The sequence below is a fragment of the Nipponia nippon genome, unplaced genomic scaffold (assembly GCF_047370975.1).
Source record: "Nipponia nippon isolate SJK-2023a ecotype South Korea unplaced genomic scaffold, ASM4737097v1 scaffold_18, whole genome shotgun sequence".
Classification (NCBI taxonomy): Eukaryota; Metazoa; Chordata; class Aves; order Pelecaniformes; family Threskiornithidae; genus Nipponia; species Nipponia nippon.
In genome coordinates this window covers 3766554-3792427 of record NW_028262334.1, presented here as the reverse complement: position 1 = coordinate 3792427, position 25874 = coordinate 3766554, and the positions used below count along the sequence as shown (strand labels likewise).

The window sequence follows — 25874 nt, the reverse complement described above, 5'->3', positions numbered from 1 at the left end:
AGAGTTTGGAGGGCAGCAGCTATGATCGGAACTGGTCGACTAATTTTGAGGCCATTAGTACACGAAGGAAAGCAGGCTGTCATTTAGGTAATTAAAGAGAAAGCGGAAAATTATATGAAAGAGTTAACAAGGGGAGACCATGGTGCAAGTGTTGTATTTCACTGCAGTTATTTCGTGGCAGTGGACAGAGCCAGAGACTCCCACCGTTGAGCTGCCCCCACGCAGGAGAAACGCTGGCGCAGCGCTCAGCGGGGCGGACTCGGCACCGGTGTCCCAAACCGCTCACAAACCGCACGCGACCGAGCGGCCCACTCGTGTCTCCGGCAGTTGGTGTCCTACGTCCCAGAGAACCCTCAAAAATTAAGTCCTAAATGTGTTGGACAGTGTGCTAAATACGCAAGAAAGATACAGCAAAGGTATCGCCTTTATTAGCTTCTTTGATCTTTCAGTTAAAAAATAAGTTCAAATTGTGATAACGGAACACGTCTTGCCCAATAGTCCAAGATAAAACCAGTTTAAATGCTGAAAAGCCGGTCACATTATGCTTGGCTGCTGCCGTACAGCGCTAACAGAGCCCGTACACGCACCCCATCTTGCCATAAAGCTTTTGTTAGAATAAATCGCTGCTGACTGGGGAAGTGGTGCTTTGCCCATCTTGTGAGTGCCACTCTCCCATTTCAACAATGTCGGAGGCAGTTCCTGGTTACAACACGAACTGGGAACTTCCTATAAACATTATTCATCTCTCTCTACACGGCAAGAAGTCCAGAAGAAAAACAATAAACTAAAAAAAAAAAAAAAAGAATGCTTGGCTGTGTCATACTCTATAAATATTTCTGAGCCACCATAAAAAAAAAGGTAAGAAAAATAGTTCCTATGTCATAACAATTACATGCTTAAGATTCTTAAAAAACAAGCTAGTATTTAACCTGAGCTCTCAGCTATAAAAAGTTTTGTTAATCTTGGCATAATTCTAGGTTTTATTTTAAAATAAAACATATTCCCGCATAGTCACATCTTTTTGCCACTTGAGAGTCTTTCAAACACTCACAAAACCATGGAAAAAAATCAGGTAACTTTCCATTGTAGCCGACGGGTTGATGATCTTCAGTCCTCAAAATTAATTCTATATTGGAAGCTTCTTCATCCACTGCAGAAAATTAAAGATTTTTATTAAAATGCAGGAACATTTCCTCTAAAATATATGAAGCAATCACATATATGTCAATTTACTATATACATTTTCATGCTGCAGACGATAAAAACATTGAGTAAAAATATGAAGAGGAGGAAGGTAAACAAAGCACTTCACAGAAAGACAACAGTCTCAGGGACACCACTGGAGCGTTATGAAATAAAAATTTCCAGCTTGTTTTGCAAAAAGCAGCGATCTTTGTGCCCTCGGCCAGCCACTGAGTCAGTTTATGAGCAGTGGCACATGCTATGGTGTCCAAAACTAAATATACCCCTTTACTCATTGCTTTCCTCCTTTGTTCTTCAACTCTCCCCCACCCAATCTCTCTCGAAAGGAAAAACAACTGACTGATGAAAATGGCTAAATCACTGTCAGCTAGTTAGGAAATTAACCTAATGTTTGTCAGGGCATCTGCCCTCAAATGATTTCAAAGCGATTAAAAAAAACAAACAAACACCCAACCAAAATACATTCAATCACTTCTCTCTACGGAATTGCACAAACATTAGTTATTGCTGGACCTGCTATCAACTCTGCAAAAGCTGCTTTGGATTAACTGGTCGCAGTCATTCAGTGCCTTTTAATAGTCAAAGAAAATAAGAATTGTGCATCAGCCAGTGACTTGCACAGTCGCTACTTCGTGTCATGGATCTACGGGGAACTGTGGGTACGTTTGTTCCACCAGTTCTTTCTCACTTGAAGCAAATGAGATTATTTCTGGAGGCTAAGCGTACGCTTACCGCTTTGCTGTATCAGCATGGTGCTCAGCAGTTTTGGGGATTTGCTCCTGAAACTTTTTAACATCAGTAGTTTCAGGATGCAAGTCACCGTGCTGGCTTCAATCTATAAAACCTCCCGCTTTTTTTACCTTAGGGCTCTTTTTAGGAAAGGAAGAGATCTCTGCGCAGGAACATTACAGCAGAGTAAGGTACAGCATTCCAGCTACTCAGCAGCCATTTCCTATGAGAGCCCCATTAGCGTGCGCTAAGCAGACCCAACTTATTTTGGAAGAAGACTTAGTGTCTCCAGAATTAATGCAGAACCAGCAGAACATGAGGGTGCAACACCGCTCCCCAGGGGCACAGAGGGTTTAGCTCCGCAGGGGAGACACGGCTCAGGGACTGCAGTTTGAATATACCGAGAGAGAAGAACGGAGCACCAGCTCCCCACTCGATCCAAGTTGATCAGCATGGGAAATCCAGTGCCACACAGCTTCACGCTCCAGCTTGCTGTGTAGTAACTTCCCTCTGCAGACATGCGCTTGGGTTGTGTCGGCACCGGACAATTTCTTTTTTTGTTGATTTTTCCCCCCATTCTTGCTAGTTCTTAGTCGGTTTCATGTGGCGTTTGCTATTTTAACCATATCTGGTTACTCTTTTGTCCTCAGAACCAGACAACACGGTGCCTATTGCAAGCATCCAATTCACATTAGTAGAACAAATAATCAGAGTGAGAAATTTCCTGATTCAAAAAGAAAAAACAATCTGCTATGGGCAAGGCTGGTTTTTATATTCTGAAACAGCTCTATTCAATACATTCTACTTTTGGAGCTCTGAGCCCAGGAACAATATGCTAAAAAGGCCCTTGGCTGTGGCGCTGAAAAACATTTCCCAATCTCTTATTCAACAATGTTCATATCCTTGATCCTGTTATCTGTAACACACAGAAGGACTTTAACTACAATAAGCGGCGTGCAGGTACTCGGGAATGGAGCTGCGAGATCTGACTGCCCAGAGGATGAGGAGCACGCTTGAGGAACGTTTAATTATTTGACTGAAGGAATTACTTGCTGCCTTAGTATCTGTTTGCTGTTGCAGTACTCACAAGAGTGTTATTGGAAATGCATTCAGAGCAGTGCACTTAGAATCTTGTGCCAGGCTCATAGAATCATAGAATCATTTAGGGTGGAAAAGACCTTTAAGACCATGGAGTCCAACCGTAAACCTAACACTACCAAGTCCATCATTAAACCATGTCCGTAGTCATCTCAGAAGTCCATAGCCTTGTGTCAATATTGCAGATGCATTTATAAAGAGGGAAACCAAAAAAATCAAACCCCCCCAAAAAAATCCAGTTGAGAACCCCTTCATACTCACAGAACATCATAAAGAAAAGAATGGAAGCTTAGCATCTCTTTCTTCTGCAGCAGATAACTGGGTTCTGTGAAGAGCTTCTGCAAGTTCTGTTGTCTATATTGTAATGCAAAAACACTACGTGGAAATCAAAGAACGCAGACAACAAAAATTACAGAGCTGCCAGGTTCAAACTGGCGAGCAGCAAGAATACACTTTTTAATTCCCTCTTCTCCTCCCTCCCCCAAGCAGGGCACAGAATCCAACAGGTACAAATTCTTACTGATTAAATTCTAAGGGTTATATTTGATATATATTATGTTTTAAAGCGCAGTTTAAAACAGCCTCGGGTAAACCTGGTTTTAAGCACAGATTAGCTGGCCTGCATAGATTAACTAAAACACGCTTGACGAGTTTTTGCCCAGAACTGCTCTGAAAGTAGATCAAAGTTCTACAGATGTGGTTCAGAAGGTACCCCTGCCAGTAAACACGAGCCTGCTTTACTTTCTATCCACTAAAGCAACTGTTCCGAACGAGAAGCCAATTTCCAAGCTCCAAAATGCAGAATCAGGTTATAAAGCAGAGTCATGCTCACCACTAAAGGACAGCCGGCTCAGCCGAGCTGTGACGTGCCAACCAGTAAGCAGGAGCCAGACAGCTGATGGGGCTGGGCAGGAGCCACAAGCAACCACTGTTTTGCAGAGAGCTTTTCAGGAATCCCTCCTACAAGACAGTCTTTGGAAAAGACTACACTGCTGCTGTCTTTCACACTGAATGAAATCCTGCAGATGAACTTCTGAACAAAATATCCTTTCAGTTTATGCAAACGCTGGCACACAACCTTCAACTCTGTCAGTCAGTGCCAGCACAGTTAAGGTTTTATGGTTCTGAATGTTATCAAAATTGCTTTGTCTGTTACTTACAGTAACATTGTTCTGGTCAAGTCATCTAAGGATATGAGGAATGCAACATTTTTAGAGAGAGGTAATACCTTTCAGGAGAAAGCCGAGGCTTCAGCATGCAGCCTTCTCGTTAGGAGTCTGCTTTAAAACCAAAAGCCTAAATTCTCCCTTTGTGATACATATCAGCACCAGGCTACTCACTTCTAGTGACAAGTGGTACAATCTCGTTGCCAAACAAGGTAGAAATTCTTAAGGCTATTTATGAAAACAAACAAGTGCCCCCTTCTCCAATTACTCCTATTGCCACATACTCAAGGCAGAAACTCCCTATCAGCATTCATGCTCCTAAAATAAATTGCCATGACAGCTACAAACAGGTTATTTTCTTTGACCATTGAGTATGTTCTCTGACCCTGCAATGAAGGAACTATTAACCCACAAAAACTCTAAAGTTATTTAAGCTGAGAGTCTGGCTTAAATTCATATACAAAACTATTCTATATATCACCTATTTCCTATACTGTCCTCCTTTCCGCAAATATACCTAGCGTAATAAACCAGTTCTGAATGTAAGCCATACTTCTGTTCACTTTTTGCTAGACCTCCTACAGCTTGCTTCAAAATGACTTCTTCCTTCCATCTGTTTAGACACATGCAAAAGTAAAATCCTGTCATGACCCTGAGGAGCCGTAAAGCATCCTACAAAAAAAATTCAAGTACTTCATGCTAAGGCATGCAGGAATTTGCTCTTTAGCAAAGCGTGAGGAGGATATTGTTTATAATGTCATAGCACAAGTCAAGCGTAAGTGAAAGGATGTTCACAATCACTCTTTCCGGCCACCTAAATCTAGTCATAGAGGAGTAATATATACCGTATTAATGCTGCTGCTGTTTGGACTGCAGCGAGGGCTCGCGTGGAGGAGAGTGCTAAGCTCCAGATCAGCAACCATCTGTCGAGACTCGGCCAACGCATGCTGCAGCTTGCTTACAGGGGAACTGGTGTCCTGCAGGAGACAGAAAGTGAGCCAAAGTTATGAAGTGATCTTTTTGGAATATGTCAAAGGATTATAACATACCAAGAATCATCACTTTCATTTTGAAATGTCTCAGTTCAAAATACTACAACATAACACTGCTCCAGACTGTCTAAATGCTGGTATTTCTGCTAAACACAGAGGTCTTTCCTAGTGTCAGCTTTTTAACAGATCTTCGCATGCATGGATACGTAGCGCACACAACAGCAGTATTTCAGTGATAAAGGGGAGAATAAACAGAGACATGAGAAAGAGGGAAAACCACTCAGAACAGTGTCCAATAGCTTCTAATAACTGCGTCCAAGTGTACTCAGATATTGTGCTTTACTGGAATTACCAATTAGCCGGCATCCATTATCCTAAAGCCTTTCATTTCAAAAGCTTGCTTTTTTTTTTTAAGCTCACTTATGCTGTCCAAGACATATTGAGACAACAAGGAATTATTTTGAAAAAATATTTTACCACCTTTGCTTTAAGCCTGCTGTCTCATCATTCGAGTCCCTTGTTCTTCCACGCCCGCAGGCATTCGCCTTCCCACCATCAGTCACAATTCCCCTTAAAATTAATGAAGTACGTTCTGCAATAAAATACTGACTTGGTCCACGGTAGCACTGCAGCATCTGTTTGTTGGCTTGGTCACTGAAAGGTCATTGATCTCCAGAGGGAAGTCTTCATCAGAGAATTTCTCACATCTCTGAGGCCTGTCTCCTTTCTGGGTGGATGTCAAACAGGGAGAATCCATGTGAAAAGAATTCAGATCCACATTTTCTTCACTGTTAAAAAAATTAAGACATTGCCAGAAACAGTATCACCATTCTTTTTAAACTTTCAAAGGAAAATCATGGGACAACATCAGTAATCATGGGCCCTGAGCCAAGAAAACCATCAAGCACATGAGATTACTCTGCTACTCAGAGTGGTTCCCATGTTTAACAGCTTCATTAGATCAGTGTCATCCTCTGAGGATAACAGTTTGACATTCAACCAGTTTCAAGAACAGCTACATTACCATGTGCTTGAGTATCTATTTAACCTTGCAAAGATCACACAAAAGGCAGTATCTAGTTCCTCCCAATACTCCAGTACTCTTTCTTCTCTCATACCCTACTCCCTTTTTTTTTTTTATCAACGATTAGGCAAATTAATATTTGTAGGTGTACTTTTCAAGGGAATTTCACAGTCTTTTAAAGTCATCATCTCACTTCAGAGATCACAGGAGAGCTTTCCCAGAGACGCTTTATTTTATTTATTTTTAAATACAGCAGCAAACAGTAAAGTGCTGTTCAGGCAAACTGTGACTAAACCCAAAACTCAGTTGCCTGACTACCATTTCAGTGGGGAGTTGAAGCATGAGATCTATTGGCATACATTTTCCCCTAGGTTTTAAAGCAAAACAAAATATTAATTTAGCACTGGGTATATCTGAGTGTATTTAGGAATGTCTGAAAAGCAATTCAAATGACAGTTAAAGCAACAAATCATACCCAGCAGATTATTACTGTCCAAACGCCGACTCACAGCCATCCCAAGCTTGTCCTACTACAACAGGTCTTTAGCTCTTAATATGCGTGTCAAATGATTGAAACTTTTCTCTTACACCTTTCCCACCCTAAAAGTTAACTTCATTATAGCCTACCCTAGAGAAAAACGGTTCTCAATTTCAATTCCTTAAATCACGATTTTATCAAAATGTACCACATCCCTCACTGAGCTCCAACACCAATTAATCACAAATTAAGACTAGAACTAATAAAAGCTGTAGCATATTAGAAATTATCTTGATCGCCCTAACTAAGCCCTCTTCCCCTGGGATCCCCTGTCCCCAGTGCCACGTTTTCACACAGCACTGAGTGGTGTCTGCGGCTTGGTTTCTGCTAGCAGTTACAAGCTGTGCAGTGAATTTCATTTTCAACTGCTAATTTCCACTTCATACAGTTTTTAAAAAGTAAACACAATAGCGACCATCTCCCCAAATAAAACATTTCTGTATTCATCACACTTCTGAACAAAACAGAAGCACAGTGCTAGCGCTGCCTGGGTAGGGTAAATAACTAAAAAATACGTATATTTTAAAGAAAATACTGTCTTCTAATTTACAACATTTCGTTAAATACTCTTTAGATACAACACATTCTGTACCTGGCAAGACTGTTACAAAAAGGTTTATTTTTAAGTGACGTTCAATCTAAGAAAAAGCCCTTGTGAGAGACACCAGCTCAGAACCGTCTGCTGCGTCTCATTTCACTTCTCTTGTAGAACAATGGGATACAAGAGGCTTTTAAGAGAGAAGAGCTCGTCTTTGTGAGCTTCGGACAAGGCAAGGCTCTGGAGAGATGTGAGGGAACAAGCTGTAGCAGTCTAGAAGCAGGGGACGTGAGGAAATGCCATGAGCGCAGCTAGTTTTGAAGGATACACAGGTTGGGAGGGAAGGGGGAAAACAGGTCTGATTTGGAGGCAGGGAGACGGCTCAAGGAAGGGGTGGCTTAGTCCAGCAGGAGCAGACTGAACAAGTTAACTGCTGACGCTCCATCTTTAAAACCAGAATTGAGATAAAAATCCAAAGGCAGCAAATGTTGGTCCAACATAAACGAAGTCACTAAGTCAGAGCAAACAGAAACGATTCCTGCACTACGGTATTTCACAATCACTCTTGCAGTTGGCTAAGGTATTTGACTGCGTTAATAGCCTTCTTGTTGGCTGTTCCAGAATTCAAGAACTCATGTCAAAAATATTTGCTGGGCTGACAGGGAGGTGCCAGCACCCTTCCCTATACACAAAATACATCATCAGCACTACGAAGCCAGCAATGGAAAACTGGAGGATCCAGATTCAAGTCCCAGAAGGAACGTTGTGTTTGGTCTCCACCATTAATGCCTTAACAAGAAGCCCACACTGAAGACTGCAACACTACTGCCTTCCTCCCGTTTATGGGGCGAGGATTTATTTGGTGGCACATCAGAATCAGCAGAGGCTGGAAAGCAGAGAGTCTGGGATTTGCACTGAGTCAATCCCTCCCCAGTTAGCAGGGCTCCTAGGACCACATGTGAGACATCAAGAAAACTTGGTAGCTCAGCAGCAAATCCCAAATGGGTAGAGCAGCCCTCCCTTACTGAAGGATATCTGCTCTATCCGCATTACCTGGGTTGAATTTGTTCCTTTTCCCCTAAAATCCCCTTAAGGACAAGACAAAAAGTGAAAGCAGTTTTCACGATTCAGCCTCAAAAGAGATTTGGAGGGATGGCAGTGTGTCATTTGTGCTGCTGTGGGAGTAGATAAGAAAGGTCAGGGTAGACATAAGGGGAATGGAGTCTTTTTAATCATTTATGGACGGTGGAAAACTAGAGAGAGTCCTCACAGAGCGTGAAGCTCAGCTAAGCTGTGTGGGAACGTGCCGGGACAGCGTTCTTTTTCAATGGCTGCCCATTCACCTTGTTTCTGAGCAGGTCTGTCTCACTGACTGTTTCTAGAATATTTTTATTTTAAAAGCAACACAGAATGGAAGCATAGGTACATCAGGTATTTCCATTCCATAACATTAATTTGTTTGGATGTTGGGCAGACTTGCAGGCTAAAATTCTTAGCAGGTTTAAACAGCTGTTCATTTACTGTACTTGTCAAACTACCAGCTGAAAAGCTACTCCTCTGTCTAAAAGGCAGCAATGAAATCTCTGTAAAACTTCAGAAATCCTTCTAAAATAGAGCTGGTCAGTCAGTCCATTTTTTGAAAGGAAATAGAGGAACTAACACAACAAATGCACAGAAAACGACAGCTCTGAATGCCCTTGCTTGTGCAGGCATAAAACCACTTCTATAAATGCGAAGCAGCATTTCTATCTCGGATGCCTTCCAATACCACTAAGACACCTGAGTATTTTTCCGACAGTTCTCAGCATTAGGAACCTCATTCTGCTCACCCCCAACCACACGTCCTTTTCTCCTCCCCCAATATAAACACAGGGATCGAGTCCCATGAACAAGGACGCACTGGAGAGCGGACAGATTGCTGTCCTTTAAATCTTGCCATCTCATTTTCTTGCCCTGAGTGAGGAAAGCTGCCTGTGTGGAAGAGCCGTGCCCTACATTCTTGCCCAGCCACCGTGTGATTTCTTAACAGAAATAACACAGTCACTAAAGCATCACAAAAATCTAGGTTTGTTTCTTGCCTTACAAAAACATCACTGCAGAAGCCCAACCCCGGTCAGAACATATTTTACCCACCAGATTTACAGCCAACATTGGTGATTTCAAAAAATCAGATGACTTAAAATCTGCATTTTTCTCAATGAGTTTATTTGGCAAGTTATGTGGTATTGCAGCTTCTCCTACCCACGCAGCTCTTGGGGATAAGAGATGCGAAAAAATAAATGCATAAAAATAGAATCATGATACCTTAGAGCTATTTTAACTTATTTAAATTTACTACTTTTCAAGTTGGCAGACTAATGTTAAAACGGCAGTTACTTTAAACATCACTTAAGATAATAAAAATTATTGAGAGCTTGTACACCCAAGTTTCTACATAACTCCAGCTTGTACCTATCTATTTCTTAAATGTAACAAGCACATAACCTTTTTGAGCTGGCACATTTCATCTCTTGTGCAGTCTGGAGACAGCTGCAGTCTTTTCCATGCCATACACTTCCATCTCCTTTTATGGGTTTGAAAATCTTCAGCCATTCCAGATCTGATACTGGCTTCCACCATGCATCTTTTTTTATGATGAAGTTATTATTACAGGAATCAGATTCAGATTTGTGAATTGCAACAGGAGTCTCTCTGCTTTTTTGGCCAAACAGAATTCCAGTTCTCTCTTCCCAGGTTTTATTTTCATTATCAGTTTTGTCAGACGCGACGGTGTTCTGGATCAAAGTACTTTGCGAATCTACACAAGAACTGACGTTAAGCCAATGCTCATATTCAGGTAAAGATGGCTCAAGGGTTTGTTGGTCTCTGCTTTCCACTCCATTCTCAGAAATTTCCCTGTTTCTCAATGGCCTTGTGTTGTTTGCCTCACAAAATACTTTGCTGCCTAGCTCATCAGAGCTTAATGCAACATCCTGCTTTTCTTCTTCTTCCGGAAGGACAGCCAAGACTTTCACAACTTTTTGACACCGGTTTAAGTATGCTGAGGTAGTTTCCTCCGAGTCTGATGCATTCAGTAACAGTCTATTATCTACTTCACGCATCTCAGAGGTGGTTTTTACCCTACGTTTTGGAACTTGTGCAGTTCCGCACTCCTCGCATATTCCGTGGGTGCCCTCAGTCCTAACCGTGTCTGTCTCGCTGTTACTTTCAGGGGCAGAGAATGCCATATCTATGCTACAATGGCATGATAAAAAAAACAGTCAGAAATACTGCATTTAAAGAGCATACATAACTGTACTCAAAGTTAAAGCTACACATTAACCAAAGGCTGCAGCCATGGTTCTGCGGTAGTTCATATATCAACAGGCAGCTGTATCCTGCCAAAACACGACAGAATTCTGCCCAGCTTTGGCTGTTACTCTCCAAAATCAGTCTGAGAGCTCCCTCATGTTTTATATAGTGTGGTGATCCTGTCTGAACCGCCAGGGTGTGCACCAATTTCCTTATCTGAAAGCAACATAAACCTTGATTTTTAAACAAAAGTAGTAGCGGGCCAGATTTAACACCCCTACCACCAGACTATTCCATTTTTTAAAAAAATCATTAACTGTCTGGCCTGCATACAACACTTTATTCTGCGACTGATACTCATGGTGTCTCCTGACCAAGTTAAAAAAGGTATCTGACAACAACTTCACTGGACGTTTGTGGTTGAGTCCAGCAAAGCCATCTTGACACAACACACATCTCTCTTAGGATGTTAGCTGTGGCTGAACAGTGAAGTCTGTCTTTGAGAGCAAACTACTAGGAAAAGAAAAAAAGGAGAAAAAAAACCCTACTTTACCTCCTTTCATGTGCTGTCTTTTCATGCTTTTGCCTTAATTCCTGAGAGCTCTCCAAATTAACATGAAGAAATTGCAAGTCACGCTGCTGTTTTACGTAGATCTGTTTAAAGATAGTAACGTGCATTAGTGAAAGTCTGCAGTGCAGGAACATTGTCATCCGGTACTAACACATTGCTTGTCTTCCAAAAATATCCTCGAAACATTTTTATAAACCAATACCTGTAGTCAAACTATAGCCAAAGCCTTCCAAATCTAAGGGGCCATCTCTACGTGTATTTAGGAAAATAATGTTTTGCAGCAATAAACAGTATTTCTATTGGAAGACTGCAGTGGTCTCCTAAAACGGAACCACGTTGAACCATAAATACAATATCATTATTGTTATCTGATATTTCATACATGTTGTTATTATGTTGTTCAAAGTTATGCAGAATTACAGGACATGGAACAATGACGATGGTATTTGGCTTTCACGGCAGGGGATTTTTTGTAAAGCTAATGTAGAAGATAACACATATCAATTATTTGCAATTAAAAAAAATTGAACATGCCTTGAGAACCTCAATGAGTGCAGGTGAAAACACTGGGTTTAAGTCTCTCTTGAAAAACAGATCTTTCAGTACACCATGCCCCTTTACGCTGCGTGAGTTCACCTTGGGCATGTGTGCGAGGCAGCCTGCCCCATTCCCACCGCCCTTCATGTGACTTCCCGAGCCTAGCGCTCTCTGGTTGTACACACGCACAGACGACCTGTTATCTCAACAGGGTGCCCCAACTTTACTGCCATGAGGGTGGTATTTACTCATTGTAGGACCGAGTAAATACAATTATACAAAAAAGGCAAAAAGCACACGTAATTACAAGGATTTGTACCAGGGGTTTTTAATTTTAACAACAAAAAAAATCGACATTCTGTAGGGTTTCCAGCAAGGCAGAAACAGCAAATCTGATTTGTTAGATCTAGAATAGCTAGATCGAACTTTTTTCTAGTGTTCCATGCAGATTTGATGTTATTGAAAAATGCCTTCGTAATCTCAAAGCAGAAATACAATTAGGGTTGTACCTGTCGCAAACTTGATAGCTCTGTGTCCGTCCGTGCTTGTTTCGACTTGGCAAACTGAAGAAGCTGATCCTTTCTCTTTGCTTTCTCAACTGTTTCAAAACATAGACAATGTTTTAATTACTTGAAGTGAACAGACACAAAGCAAGCACATTTTTTAACACGTGTGTCTGTAGCAGTAGAAACAGGTACCTAACCAAAACACAAGCATTTTCTTAAGATCAACAGGATCTGTTTCCCCTGCAAATAGGGAAAGCACAAAAACCGTACGACAACTAAACAGATCAAGTATTTTCCTCGGACTTTTCACCAGTACCTAGCTTTATTTTACTAGCAGCAATATTCTACTTCATTGACTGATTTATTTTACTTTCTCATGTTAACATTCTTCCATGGAAAGGAAATTCAGTAATTAATTCTAATTCATGCCTTGTACCGAGAAGTGCTGGGAAATACTTCCCATTACTATTGTTTTTAAAATAACGAGACGTGGGATCAATATTTGGCAAAGGTAACGGCAGATAAAAAGTGAGAGTCAAGTAAATCATTTCACAGCAGAGGACATCTTTGGTCGCCTCATCTGTCAAGGTATATTGCTTGTCTGGAAGAACACTGCAGCAACAATCAGCCTGCCTTTCCTAGCTGCTGCAATAAAGAAGAGTTTCTCTCCACCCAAAACCAAAGCGAAGCTATCAACAGATAGCAAGTTGCAGTTTACCAAATCCTGCATTTTAAACTGTCTAAACCAAATCCATCAGTTAATGAAAAACAAGAGAAAAAGTGATTTTGTAAACACACTTCTTCCATACAAACACTGGAAAGAGCAAATGGGCTGCCAGCTTCACAGGGCCCAAGCGTTAGGTTTTGCACGTGGCTTCTTTTCAGTAGATCACCATTTTCTATGCCACCTATGTCAGAAGGGAGAATGGCACCTCCCCTTTATTGTATTAATACCACAGGAGACATGAAAGTCTCAAAAATTTTCAAGAGAGAATCCTCTGAGCCATTCATTCCTCCGTGCGTAATCATATCGGTGAACTCTGTGCTTTCACAAGATTTTATAAACTGTTCCTGCGGAAGCCCTAGATATTGCTTTCATAGAAGAATGACACAAAAAGGCATATACCTTTATTAAACTGCAAGAAAGGTAGATAAGAAGCTGCCGCCTTCACAGATATTAGTGAACTGTTGTTGTCTAGAAGTCTCTGAGTTGATGAAAGCTAAGGCATGAAAAGCCAACTGCCCGCACTTACCAATAAGTGTGAGCTCATTCCTCAAGCAGCCATTTTCTTGTCGGAGGTGAATGATTTCTTCCTGCTGCTTATTATTTTCCTTCATCTTTTCACAGAGGTCATCTTTAAAACAAAATGTAGTATTTCCCAGAATGAAAAGGAATCATGCTGGTCTGTACTGAAATAGGTGCCCAGTATAAACATTTACCTTTCAGCTTATTTGTTTCAAGTATTAGTTCTTTCAGTCTCAGTTTGAGGTCTTGCTTTTCTTTGTTGAGACTGCATTCCTCCGTCTTTGCTGCATGCAATGCACTTCCCAGCTTTTTGAATTTAGATGTAAACTCAGTAATGTGATCAGTTGTTTCAAGTATAACCTCGTCCTGAAATACGAAATAGAATGTATTCTTGATTATTGTTTTATCTTCATGTATGGATTTTGACAAAACAACAGTACATCTTATTGCAGTAGTTATAGCTACTTCACAGATTTTCTTCTGAGCTCTTGAGGAAAAAAAAATAAAACAAAATTCAAAGCCAGGAAACAAGCTTGTTTATGAAAATAAACGAGTTTATTGTTTGTTGACCACTTTTCCCTTCTCAAACAAGCCTAAGAATTAAACAGCAGTGAGATCAACGGTGACTAAACCGCTGCAGTACAGTCACCAATAACTGCACTGCAGTTTGACCACATTTACTGCCTGATGAGACGACAGATGTTACCTTCAGCTTAAGCATAGTAAGAAGCTCCTGTTCTCTCGCTTGCAGCTGGCCTGTTTTAGCAGACAGTTCCAAAACTGAGCAGTGGAGACTTTGATTTTTCTCCTAGTGAACAGAAAGAAGAGTGTCAGCTACTACTTCAGTGATTCAAAGTTACTAGTTTTCCAGTAACTGTGTGCATGACTTTATTTAAACATTATGAATGGCAACGTGGGATTCTGAGCAAGCTGCGAGGATCTGGAGAAAAGAAGACTGGAGTAAAACTTGCTCCCCAATTCGTTACAACCAAACTCGCTTGCAATCAAGGATCTTAATATCCTGCATGTCTTAAGTCAAGCCGATTAGACAGATGAAGGCGCACAGAACTGCTTTACTGTATTGCATATGGGGGAAAAAATTATCCCAATAAACACATCATTGCCAAATCACTTTACAAAATCTAGAACCCTTGAATATAAATTATTTTCATATCCTTAAACCGTTTTCAGAATGTTACGGTTCATCATAGTAATCAAAGCTGTAAATAAAACTTTCTGGAACTTCCCAAGCAAGCACCAGTACTGTTCTGCCTTTGGCAGTCACAGTGCCTGACGTTTTTGGAGGCAAGTTGGTTCTGAGCAGCGTTCCCCAAAACTAAGCCAACAAACGGCAAACTCCAAATCCTAGCTTAGGAAAGCTTTTTTGCCCTTTTTCTTTTTTCCCAACGAATCAGAGCTATAGCTTAATCTAACCTTACTGTAGTAAAAGACAAATGCAACTCAAGAGCCTTAATATGAAATATTCACTGGTGAAACTCAGAAATGCCACTGGCATTCTGTACACGCATGGACTGCAAACTCAGACTGTTACTCAACTCCTACCTCCAGAGCCTGACAGTGAACAGTTGCATCTGTTACTTTTTGAGACAGCTCTTTAAACTTCTGTTGTGTATTTTCAAATGTTATCTTACTGTCATTCTGCTGAGATTCTAAGAACTTTAACCTTTTAGTCAGTGATTTTATAATTTCATTTCTCTTGTTCAGCTCATCTGAAAAGAAAGGAGACAAAGTATCTGTGAGAAAACAGCTCAGATACTGTCGTGCAATTTTTTTAAAATTCAGAAGTAATTTAGTCCAGTGTTTTAAAATCACGCGATTCAGAAACAAGATGCTCGCATTGCATACTCTGAAGCAGGATTCCCTAGCTACCCAGGTCAGATGGAATGCGAGCTCTGTGGTGACCTCTGTACTAGGCTGTCAAACAAGACTGTTCAGAGCTGCCAGGTGACGAGCTGGGTGGCTTGCTGATGATGTCAGAGCTGTGCAGCAGAACCTCAGGGCACAGGGCTCTGCAGTACACCAGCATGGTTACAAACTGTTCCCTTCCCTCACATTTATTTAATCAGATTTTTTTTAAGGAATCCACAGAAGCAATTTACATATTCAAACAAGAAAGACCTATCTGATTATCATACCCCCTTCAAGATCAGATCACTTTAGTACCATTGTGGAAGTTTTGATCTCAGAAGAAACCAAATTTAAGGCTGAAGGGCAGGAAACGTTCCTTGTATGATGCAAAACTGTTATTGAGGGGTCTAAGCACCTGAACGTACTTAAAAGACCAAGGTCTTATTCTTTATACACACAATACTTACTGTTCAGTAAGTTGCATCGTTCTGCTAAAGTCAGTATTTTTTGCCGGTCATCTTCCCAGGCTAGAAGCTGTCTCTGATGCACTGCAACCATGTCATTGAGCTCCCTATCACGATCTTTCAGTTCTGCAATTAAGAGCTGGAGTTCTTGCCTCTGTTTCTGAATGGTGCTGTTGTCAAGGCTTGGGCTAAGTTTCTATAAAAGGTAACACATGGAACACATTTCAACATAAAGAAGCAGCGATAAATTCTCTGATAATAAACTCGAGGTTTTAATTAAAGCTACAATATTTTTATATTATAAAGAGAGACCATTCCAAAAAGTTCCTCATGCTTGTGGTACCACCTGTGGTCCTTGGCCGAAATCGTTAGCGGTACAATTAATACTTTCAGGTTAAAAATAGAGCGCTCCGTTTGTTAACTGTACTTTCATTTGTTTACCTGGGGCAAAGCAGAACGCGGCAGTGATGAATTCATAGGGGACCGGGGAGCAGAGCGCTACCAGGCATTACTGGATACGGGTAACGATGTATGACTGTCACGCTCAGCATGGAGGCTGCCTCTGTTTTAAGCACTACATGGTTACCCGCCGAGACTCCTTCTGACCCGACAACCCTGCAGGAATGACAAACGCGAGCCGTTGAGAAGTGAGGGGGGGGGGGGGGGGCACGGCCCTGCGGCCTCCCCCGGGCGCCGAGGCCTGAGGAGGGCCCTGAGGTGCCCCAGCTCGGGCGAGCGGCCCCCCCCCCCCTCCGCCGGCCGCTGATGGGGCAGGCTTGCCGGTCCCCCGTGCCCCTCCGCACGGCGGAGCGGCCCCCCGCCCCTGGGGGCCTTCTCCTCCCCCTCAGCCCCGCCGCTCCCGCCCGTTACTCCGCGCCCCCCGCCAAACCCACCGGCGCCCTCGCCCTGACGTCACGGCGGCGCCCCGCCCCCGCCAGCCGTTGAGTGGCCACCTCGGACGGCCGTTAGGCAGAAGCCCCGCCCCCCCGCAGCGGTGGGCTTGCGGGTTCGAGTCCCGCGCCCGCCGGAGGCCGCGCTCGGCCGGCGGGGCTGGAGCTGCCTGGGAAAACGAGATAATTAATGATGTTGTTAATAGGAGACGAGTAAGAATCAGACTGGATGTTACAGGACGGCGGTACCTACCCTGCTCAGCTTTTAAATGGAACAACTACAGAGATACGGCTATCTCGTTAGATAACGCCATTCTCAACTAAACCCATCGGCTTATAAACAAAAATCAGGGAAAAAAGGAACTTCACCAGTCCAGGACAGGGCGTACAACGCGTCACCCCCTTGGGTTTGACCTCATCTACGTTTTACAGGGACAGGACGTCAGTTCCAGGACTCTGCCACCAGGGAGCATTTCAGGTTATGAAACGGAGCAGTGAAATACAAAGCACCAGGTGGAAGCTGGTGGCTGCAGGTGCGGAGAGCAGAGCTGCGCAGCTGGACCCCACCTCACCCGCTGCCTGAACACAGCTTGTGGAAACAAACACAAAAGTGGTGCTAATTGCTACCATTCTTGAACTAGCAGTATGCTAAAAACACAAAAGGCACTAAAATTGCCTCACCTAGGAAGCCAGCAGGGTTAGGAGAGCGTTTGGAATTACGAAAACAGGCTGAACGTTTCAGACGTACTCACACGTTCCTCAGTGTTTCCACTTAAGGGAATGAAATCGTTGAGTTGGAAGGGATCTACAACGATCATCTAGTCCAACCGCCTGACTGCTTCAGGATTCATCTTCCTTTACCTTTAGAATGTTTGTTCCATTCTGATTTCTAAGATTTTATGCAGGTAAATGAGAGGTACGAGTTTCTGTACATAAGCCACACGCCGTATTCGCTTAACTTCAGCAGAAAGGACAGCAGATGAAAAATAAGTTTTTAATGACTTTATTACTTTCCTGTAAGATTGTTAGAGGACAGTAGCTGTAAAGAAAACAGAAACTGTATTCAGTGAGGAACAGTAATTTTATTTAAATCTACTTCATGCGTAAGCATGATAAAATCCCAATTTAACTTTGGCAAATATCACAACAAAAAACCAAGCAGCCTATACAGAGCAGTGAAAATGCCAAGGATACGGGTGCTCCACAGTTTCACTGCAGAGCAAACGGATTTAGAAGCCTCACTTTGGCTACATCATTTATAACCATGTAATTAAATAAAGGTAGTCTTTCACTGTCACTTCTTGACTTCTCCAAGATCTTCAATGCTATCATCATCCACCTAAGGGGAAAAAAAAGGCCAAAACACAGCATATTAGGTATATTTTCTTCTTACGTCTCGCTCAATATTCACCACTGTACACGTAATGAAGCGTGGGAGGAGTACACAGCACCATCTGGGATTCCCTGCTGCAAATTCCGCGCAAGTGACATGTGCCTACAGGACACAGCTGAACCTCTGGGGCTCAGGATAAAGACAAGGCTACGGAGTTATTTCGGAAAGAACTACGATCAGGACACACCAGGACAAGGGAGAGTCAAAGAAAGCGCCTGCGATGACAGCAGCACAACCAAACCTCTCGACCTTCAACATTTCAGTCCAACCCAAAACTAGCTAACCTCTTCTTCTGAAGCACAAGTGGGTGGTTTTGGTTTGGTTTGGTTTTTTTGTTGGTTTTTTTTTTTTTTTTTTTTTTTTAATTTTGCAATATTTTAAGAGATTTTGAAAAATAGGATGGCAATGTCAGAATACTTCGGCATTCACCATTGAGAAGTGGTCACAAAGAAGCCACAGATATTTGACAGCTGGACTTTTTCCGACATGCCTTCCTCACCGTAGCATCCACAGGAACAGCACTACATGTTTAGGGAGGTAGTGTCTCTTGGACAACGGAAGCAACATTTGACTTCACGTTTAATCACTCCTTAACCTAGTCATTCATAGGTGGGAATGCAGCAACTCCTCTTTTATTTTTGCTCAACAATCGGTGCTGCCAAAGATGAAACCCTTCTTCAAAATCATTGGAAAGTCCCAGGCTACTGTGGAAAACTAGAGTTCTGACAGAAGAAAGGGTTTATTACCTCAGGCCACTTCTCCTGGATTACATCAATAATGTCATCTGTAAAATCCCCCTGAATGATGATTTCGTCTTCTCCTGTTACTGAGGCACCGCAGGAAAATTTCTGAGCAAAGAACCTTTGTGCTTCCTTAAGATCAATTTCTGTTGATGGGAAAATGGGACAGTTGAAGTACGGTCATTTCATACAAGTATTTTCTCAAGCTTAAAACCAAAATCTTGTTTTAACTCTTGAAAAACTACCGGCAGTTCACAGTTAAAGCTTTGCTACAGTTTCCATTGCAAGCAAAAGTCTGTTGTTTACATACAAAACAACTGACTCTACAAATCTAGCAAACTCTTCAAGGTAAAAATCGCTGAATGTCCTCTACACGTTCTGTTTACGCAGGTCCATGCTACACGCACTCACCAGAAAAGCACATGCACAACTTGTTAAAAAGCACCTCCAGTTCTGAATAACTTCCATAGTTACTGAACAAGTTTCTCCACAGAAGTGCTTCGGCATGTTCTTTTCAGAAAGATGTCCCAGCAATTTTTGAGATTGGCTTCCAGCACAAAGATCCGTAGCCAGTTCAGATCGAGCTAGTGCATATCGCTGATCCCTCAAGAAAACTGATGATACTCTCATGCAGGAAATATGCAACATATCTTGTTAACACAACCAAGGTTAAAACTTACCTTTTTAACAGAATTTGTGATCAATATATGAAGTAAGATGTTGTTATAAACACCAAGGGGCTGTTTGCAGCTGAACCAAAGCCATGTAGGACAGCACTGTTTGGTAATAATTTGACTTTGGTAATAATTTGACTGCCCTACTAGAAAGGCAGTTAAAGCCGTACTTAGTCAGTCTCAAGAATAGGTAAAAATAATTGCCAATAACATATTTACAGGTTTGATGGAAATGAGCATCTTTTTGAAAATAAACATTTTTATAACTAAAGACAATAGACTACTCTGAAGTCTAACAAGTGGACTGCTATGGGAAGCCCTGTTTCAAAAAAACCTGTAACTCTGTTTGCAAACACCGTGGAAATAAGGACTTTAATAATTTATCACTGAGGGAATTCAGTGTACCTTTGGCATGCTTTGGAACTGCTAAAAGCACCGTGGGACTTTCACCTCGCACAAATGGAAGCGGATCACTCAGTGTAATGCAATCAGAAGAAATACACGGTTAAAGGCAAGCACATCTAAACCCAACAAAAACGACATAACAAAAGTCAACTCACCAAATGTTGCAAGGCCACATACTCTTGTGACATATTTTTTCTTTGCTCTAGGAATTTTAGCTATTGTAACTTTCTGTGGTACAGTCTTCTTTTTCTGTTTTATCTGACCTCTTCCACCTTTAAAACAGAGTATAGGGTTACATAATTAGTGAAATGTTGTCACCCTTAATCAAAGAAAAAAGCACATAAGGTCAGATTTCATCCCTATAAACAAAGAAACTGTTATCTCCCCATCTGTGTTGGTAAACAAAAATATATTTTGCACATTGTCTCACATTCAGTTTTTGTATTATTAAGAAAGGTCCCATGTCATCAAAGCGCAATATTACAAGAAATAACAATATATGCATGTCAAATGTGCATTCAAGTACAGCTTGCACAGCAGAACCCCGCTACAATTATCAAAAAAGGGGTTTTCCCCACACTTTATTAATCACTGCATTTGGTCTACATTTAACACCTCTTTCGGGAATTGTTCTTTGGTTCTAATCCTAGGAACAAACTGTTACTTTAACGTTTTTCATGACTTTAACATCCTTAGGGTTTGTGTCCGAGGCAAGGCAACTTACTCGTGTCCGTTTACTGAGGCCATGAGGATGTGCCTACTCAGGCTGCTGGGTTAAACAGCAGGTTAAGTTCTAGATCTCCATGCACGACCCCAGTATGAAATATCTATACATGAGCTAGCAGAAAACGCCACGCCTCTGAAACAGAAGCCAGCTACAGTAGTCGACTGCCAAACTTCCACATGATTTAACATCTTCTTTCTTACTGTTTCTAGGCCAACCTGAGGGAACACTTCACATATCAGGCATTTATGAGTCTGAGTAAAGCATGCAAAAGATATATTCCACTCATTAGGATTCTTCAAGTCAGATTAAGATCTACGTTAACTTTGTACACAGTCATCAAGTTACTCCAGGGTAACCAAAGTTTCATATTCTCGAGCCTTCTCAGCATGAAAACCTAAGGAATTTATGACAAGCAAACTGACCCCTTGTGACTAGTTCTTTTTCTAACATGCAGCACTTTCAATTCTACATTACTATATATTGGTATCCGATAATTTAAGACAGTAAATTTCTGCCTTAAAATTTCTTCAGTAAATTTCTGCAGTGCCTTAGTAAGTTTTTGCTTGTTTTTCCTCACCCTCTCTCTTACGGTCAATCTTAGACCATCATACTTAACACCATACTGTAAGTTTTCATGAAACTTTAGATTCTAGGAGAAAATCCCTAAATATTTTAAACACTATAATTTTAAAAACAAAAACCAGACTGAAAGCTAACCATACACCCCACACAAATAAACTAATGTTGAAAGAAAATGTCCTGAAGTCTCTGGGAAAAGCATCCAAGCTACAAAACATAAATTACTGCTGTGACTACACATAGCCTACTGACAAGGTAAACATAACTGGTTACCAAGACACAAAAATAAAACATCTGCAGTGATACGTGGCTTAAAATCTGAATCTTACTGGGCTATTAACCATACTTTCTGAAGCACTACAGACACAACTGACGCTTCACAGGCAAATGCATATTAACCACCCCAGCATTCTGATTTAAGGTGGAAAATATGTTAATTAAACAGAAAGAACTCCAACGATAGAAGATAAAAGTGCATTTAAATTGTTTCATATATTTTCTGTCTTCCAAAGTTGGTTTTTGAAAATGTTTATCACTAGTATTGCTGGGAAAAGACATAGCTGTTAATGGAAACATAGGTGACAGCGTTAAAAGCATACAACCAAAGCCTGTTACATGAATACAGAGGAGGGGTGCAACGAAAAAAGGCAAAAGCAATGTCATGAGGCATTAATAGAGGAAAGCAGTCTTTGTTCTACTCTGCAAGCAACCTATAAACTGCTGTTAAACAGGGCAGAAACAAGTATTCCGGGAGGCATGCCAGCTGATTTTAGGTTGAGAAGAATTACTCCCTGAATAAGCGCAATAGCAATGAGACACATGATGCAGGTCATCTTTCACTTGCTAGCACTACTATCCAATTCTTTCATCAGCATATCACCGCACTAACTCTGCTACCACCAGAAGAAAGATATTCGGTATCTTTTGTGCAGAGTCAAAGCATAGCTAACAACCAAAATGCAAGGAATCCGTGCCACAGTCCAGACCAGCAGGTGAGAAAGGGATGCCTCAAACTGCTCATACATCAGTACCACAATCAACTATTTAGACCTTGCCTCTCTTTTGCTTCTTCTTCTCTTCTTCTTCTCCTCCCGCAGTTCCTTGGCCTTCTCCAACCCCAGCTTCCTGTTTAGGTGAATTTTCTTAAATACATCAGAAAGGAGTCGGGAGAAGAAAGAGAACAAATTAGGGGTCAGACAACCACAGCCTTACAGGAACAGGAAGCAAGGTACAGTGATATTTTGCTAAATCCATAAACTCTTTGCTGAAGTGCAGCAGCCCCTTGACTGATGCGTGTTACATCTTCGTTATAGTACTTATGCAAATTAGACTTCAGAAAAGCCTGAGCTCAAAGATAGTTACAATTTCAATACAGTCTCTTCACATCACTTCCACAGAGAGACAGAAATTAATGACAGTGTTAATATTGAAATTCCAAATGCAAATCGACAAATTCCCTATTATTAATGACCTTTCCTCCAGCCATCCACAGTACGGCAGACATAAAATCCGATAAACTAACTTTGATGGAAAATAAGTGCATGGATGACTGGTTACAGTAGGAACCTTAAAGCTCCAACATTATTATTGAAACTACACCTTCTTTATTCAGTGTTTTCTGACGTTATCAAACATATTTTCACAGCATTCAAAAGCATGGCAGACCCCTAAGAAAATGATCAACGTTCACACTTGATACAGTGGGAAAAGGGAAGAGATGAGACTTGGACAAGCTCAAAGATTTCTGAGTATGTCTAAGGGCACATATCAATTAGAAAACAGAAAAGATTCTTACCTACGGTAAGTTTTGCAAACTCATCTGGAAAATTCTTTTCTAACCATTGTCTGCATTTAGTCACATCAGGCATGTATTCGCAGTACTAGAGAAGAAAGGTCATATGAATGTTGTTAGCAGAGTAACTACAAAATACGTCACAAATACACCAAAATATATTCGCTATTAAGCTTGGCCATTTCTCCTTAAGATGAGTGAATACCAAGACCATACCAGCACATAAGAAACCTCGTGTCACCCTAAAGAGGACAGTGGCTGAAGCACAGAACTGCCACAATTAAGAAAACACAGGAAAGATCAGAAAGAATCACCACAGGAATCATAAGACAAAAGGAAGAAACTCGGACAACAAAAAAATTAACTCACCTCTGTTGGCAATGAACAGACTGGAGAAAGAAGGAAAAAAAAAAAAAAAGATTACAAAAAAAAGTTCTCCACTGAGAGCCTTAGCATTAAATTCAAAATGGTATTTTAAAGTTAGAGATGGCTTCTTACGTCATAACTTCTGGTTATAACACATTGACTCAAAAAGATTACTTTATTGATACCACTCCACATTTTAATTTTTCTCTCACTAGTCATTTGCTCACACGCTCTGCATTAGGATAAAACTATCACAGCAAGAGCAGTCAGTCAATGAAGGAAGGGAAGGAGATGCCTACAGCTTTGGGAAAAGTTACAGAAAGAAACACCAGTTCTACCCGAGGCAAAAGAAATACCTAATAAATGACAACGTGATTTGGTTAGCTTTCCTTTTTCCAGAGCCGCCAACGTCCAGAAGAGGGGCTCGGCCCCAGAACAAACCCAAACCAACTGTGCAGACTTTCACACACAACGGGGATTCCTTCCTAATCCCCTGCAACTGTATTCAAGCCCAAAGCAAAATAACATACCTATCTAAAAGCCATACCGGCCAAGATGATTTACTTCCCTTTAAATTTCACCCACATAACTACAAATGTAATGAGTAAAGAATAATTTCATTAATTCTAACTTTATTTCTTATTGTCATACTAATGCTCAGAGGCGTTTTCTGTGCTAAAGGCTTTACTGGCTTTCTGCAGGAAGAGATCTCTGCTCAACAGTTCACAATCTGAGCGCCACCCCCACTAATTAACTTTTACACACAGAAAGCTGTTAGTACCTCCGTCTCTCAGAGGGAAGACCCCTACATTTCACCAAAAATGCTCTAGATAAAATACACAACACAAGCTATTTCAGAAAGACAATCAGAAAGGTCAAGCTGACCGTGGCATAGCTTCTCAATAAAAGCTGACCAAAAGAAAATCTCCGCTTCTCTTGTTCTTTCTAGGCTGCCCTCACAACCAGCACATTGTAAGAATCGTGGACAACTGCCCCTTCAGCACTTGCCTCCGCAGTAGAGAACCCGAAGAGGATAGTCAGCATCTGACCTGGCACCGCTCCTTACGTCTCCTCTGCAGTCAGGGACCACAGGCTCAGCTACATCTGTGGCCATGTCACAAGCCTGGAGGTCACAGAACGAAAGAATCGGGAGCTAAGTTCTGAGTTAAAGTTATTCACATTTTTCCCAGCTCAACAGGAATCCCAGAGACTGATGAATCCCAGAGAAAAGAGGTACAATTGTAAGAAGAGCAGGAGAGATCAGGGAGGAAAAAAATAGGAGTCAAGAAATAATGAAAAAATACGAGGAAAATGCCTGCAAAAGATACCAAGCAGTATGGAATTCTAGCACATAAGGGGAAAAAAACAAAAGTGCCACAAAATGAAGTGTAAAATGAACAAAGATCTGTGAGAGCAACACATGGAATTACAGAACATACTGGGTTAAGCAAAATGTGAAGTATCATGTTAAATCAGTGGCATCCGAACAGCAGGTGCAACAGGGGAGCAGGGGGAGGTACTGCCAGTATACTAGCAAAGAAAAGGCGTCATTTAAATCAGTGCCTGAAGAGTTGCAACCTGATCCTGGGACATTGGCAAAAAAACCCAACCACCACAAAACAAGCAAACCAAACAACCCGCTAACACGATTAATAATGGTTTACACGCATACATTTCCAGGCAGGGGGCTTAGAAAACAGGAGTCAACAGGGAAGGGGTTTGCAATGCCTAAGAAGCCGCCCAGGATCATGGCAGCAAGCAGGATGTGTGTGCGGCAGACCCAGAGCCAGGATGCTGCACAAGCTGTGCCGGGGCAGGGAGGAGAGGTGAGGGAAAGTGCCCAGGGCGCCAGAGGTTGGGGGGTTGGCGGGAGGGGGACGGCAGGGAAAGGCGGCAGAGGTGAGGGGAAGGATGCTGGGGTGCCCATGGAGATCCCGTCTGGGGGAGGGAGGGTGCTGGGCAGCAGGGGGTAAAAGCGAGGGCAGGTCGGGGGGAAGGGTGCTGGGGCACCAGACGTGATGGGGATCAGGCATGGTGGGACGGCGGGCAGAGCCCAGGGAAGGGAGGGCGCCGGGTCCCTGAGGAGAGGCGGGCTCGCAGGGCGGGGAGGGCGCCGGGGCTGAGGGAAGGGAAGGCGCCGGTACCCGAGGGGGGAGGATGCTGAGATAAGAGCGGCGAGGGGGATCGCTGCGAGGGCAGGCAGAGCCGCAGGACCGGCGGAGAGGGAGGGTGCCGGAGCTGGGGGAAGGATGCCGGTAGCCACGGGGGGAGGCCGCCCGCCGCTGGGACGGGGCGGCGGCGGAGCGCGGCTCCCGCAGAAAGGGGCGGGGGAGCCCAGGGGCGGCAGCGGCATGGCGTTACCGGGGAGGCCCCTCAGGCCGCGGCGGCGGCAGCTCCTCCTCCTCCTCCTCCTCCGGCGGCGGCGGCGGCTCCCACACCGCGCGGCACGTGCGCCCACCCCAGCAGCGCCGCCGCCGTCTCGCGAGAGCCGCGCGCCGCCGGAGACCGCGCAGCCTGACGGGGAGAGGCGCGGCGG

General features: G+C 42.5%; 2 protein-coding genes across 10 annotated transcripts; both read right to left on the bottom strand.

Moving 5' to 3' along the window:
• Positions 1-406: 406 nt before the first annotated feature.
• Positions 407-17512, bottom strand: CCDC62 (coiled-coil domain containing 62). Of its 9 annotated transcripts, XR_015704018.1 has the most exons (16): positions 16666-16981; positions 16214-16387; positions 15776-15968; positions 15003-15169; positions 14146-14247; positions 13634-13805; positions 13447-13548; positions 12197-12285; positions 11133-11233; positions 9773-10522; positions 5799-5976; positions 5042-5173; positions 3292-3384; positions 2334-2656; positions 1052-1150; positions 407-784 (listed from the first exon to the last, which is right to left on the bottom strand). XR_015704018.1 is itself a non-coding variant. In XM_087754322.1 (14 exons), the coding sequence occupies exons 2-13, from the start codon at positions 16247-16249 to the stop codon at positions 3298-3300; spliced, it is 2109 nt and encodes a 702-aa protein (XP_087610448.1). In that variant the 5' UTR covers positions 16250-16387; positions 17415-17512; the 3' UTR covers positions 407-1150; positions 3292-3297. The 9 variants fall into 9 exon arrangements, 4 of the variants coding, with proteins under 4 accessions (XP_087610448.1, XP_087610447.1, XP_087610449.1 ...); XR_015704020.1 differs by having other exon boundaries at positions 407-1150; positions 3292-3405; positions 16666-16984; XR_015704016.1 differs by having other exon boundaries at positions 407-1150.
• Positions 17513-17649: 137 nt separating this feature from the next.
• On the bottom strand, positions 17650-25839 carry DENR (density regulated re-initiation and release factor). Its single transcript, XM_087754326.1, has 8 exons — positions 25700-25839; positions 24347-24461; positions 23342-23361; positions 22976-23060; positions 22236-22322; positions 20030-20146; positions 18802-18941; positions 17650-18001 (listed from the first exon to the last, which is right to left on the bottom strand). The coding sequence occupies exons 2-8, from the start codon at positions 24450-24452 to the stop codon at positions 17957-17959; spliced, it is 600 nt and encodes a 199-aa protein (XP_087610452.1). The 5' UTR covers positions 24453-24461; positions 25700-25839; the 3' UTR covers positions 17650-17956.
• Between the last annotated feature and the right edge of the window lie 35 nt (positions 25840-25874).

What these genes read in the sequence shown, in the direction of transcription:
- DENR (XM_087754326.1), bottom strand. Translation starts at nt 24,452, where the DNA reads ATGGCCACAGATGTAGCTGAGCCTGTGGTCCCTGACTGCAGAGGAGAC. An exon ending in GTTTGCAAAACTTACCGTAG is followed by an intron (nt 22,323 to 22,975) that starts GTAAGAATCTTT and finishes GATGTATTTAAG; the next exon opens with AAAATTCACCTAAACAGGAA. An exon ending in GAAGAAGAAGCAAAAGAGAG is followed by an intron (nt 20,147 to 22,235) that starts GCAAGGTCTAAA and finishes TCTGTTTTAAAG; the next exon opens with GTGGAAGAGGTCAGATAAAA.
- CCDC62 (XM_087754322.1), bottom strand. Translation starts at nt 16,249, where the DNA reads ATGAATTCATCACTGCCGCGTTCTGCTTTGCCCCAG. An exon ending in TTCACTGTCAGGCTCTGGAG is followed by an intron (nt 14,248 to 15,002) that starts GTAGGAGTTGAG and finishes TCTGTTCACTAG; the next exon opens with GAGAAAAATCAAAGTCTCCA. An exon ending in ACAGCAGCAGCATTAATACG is followed by an intron (nt 3,385 to 5,041) that starts GTATATATTACT and finishes ATTACAATATAG; the next exon opens with ACAACAGAACTTGCAGAAGC.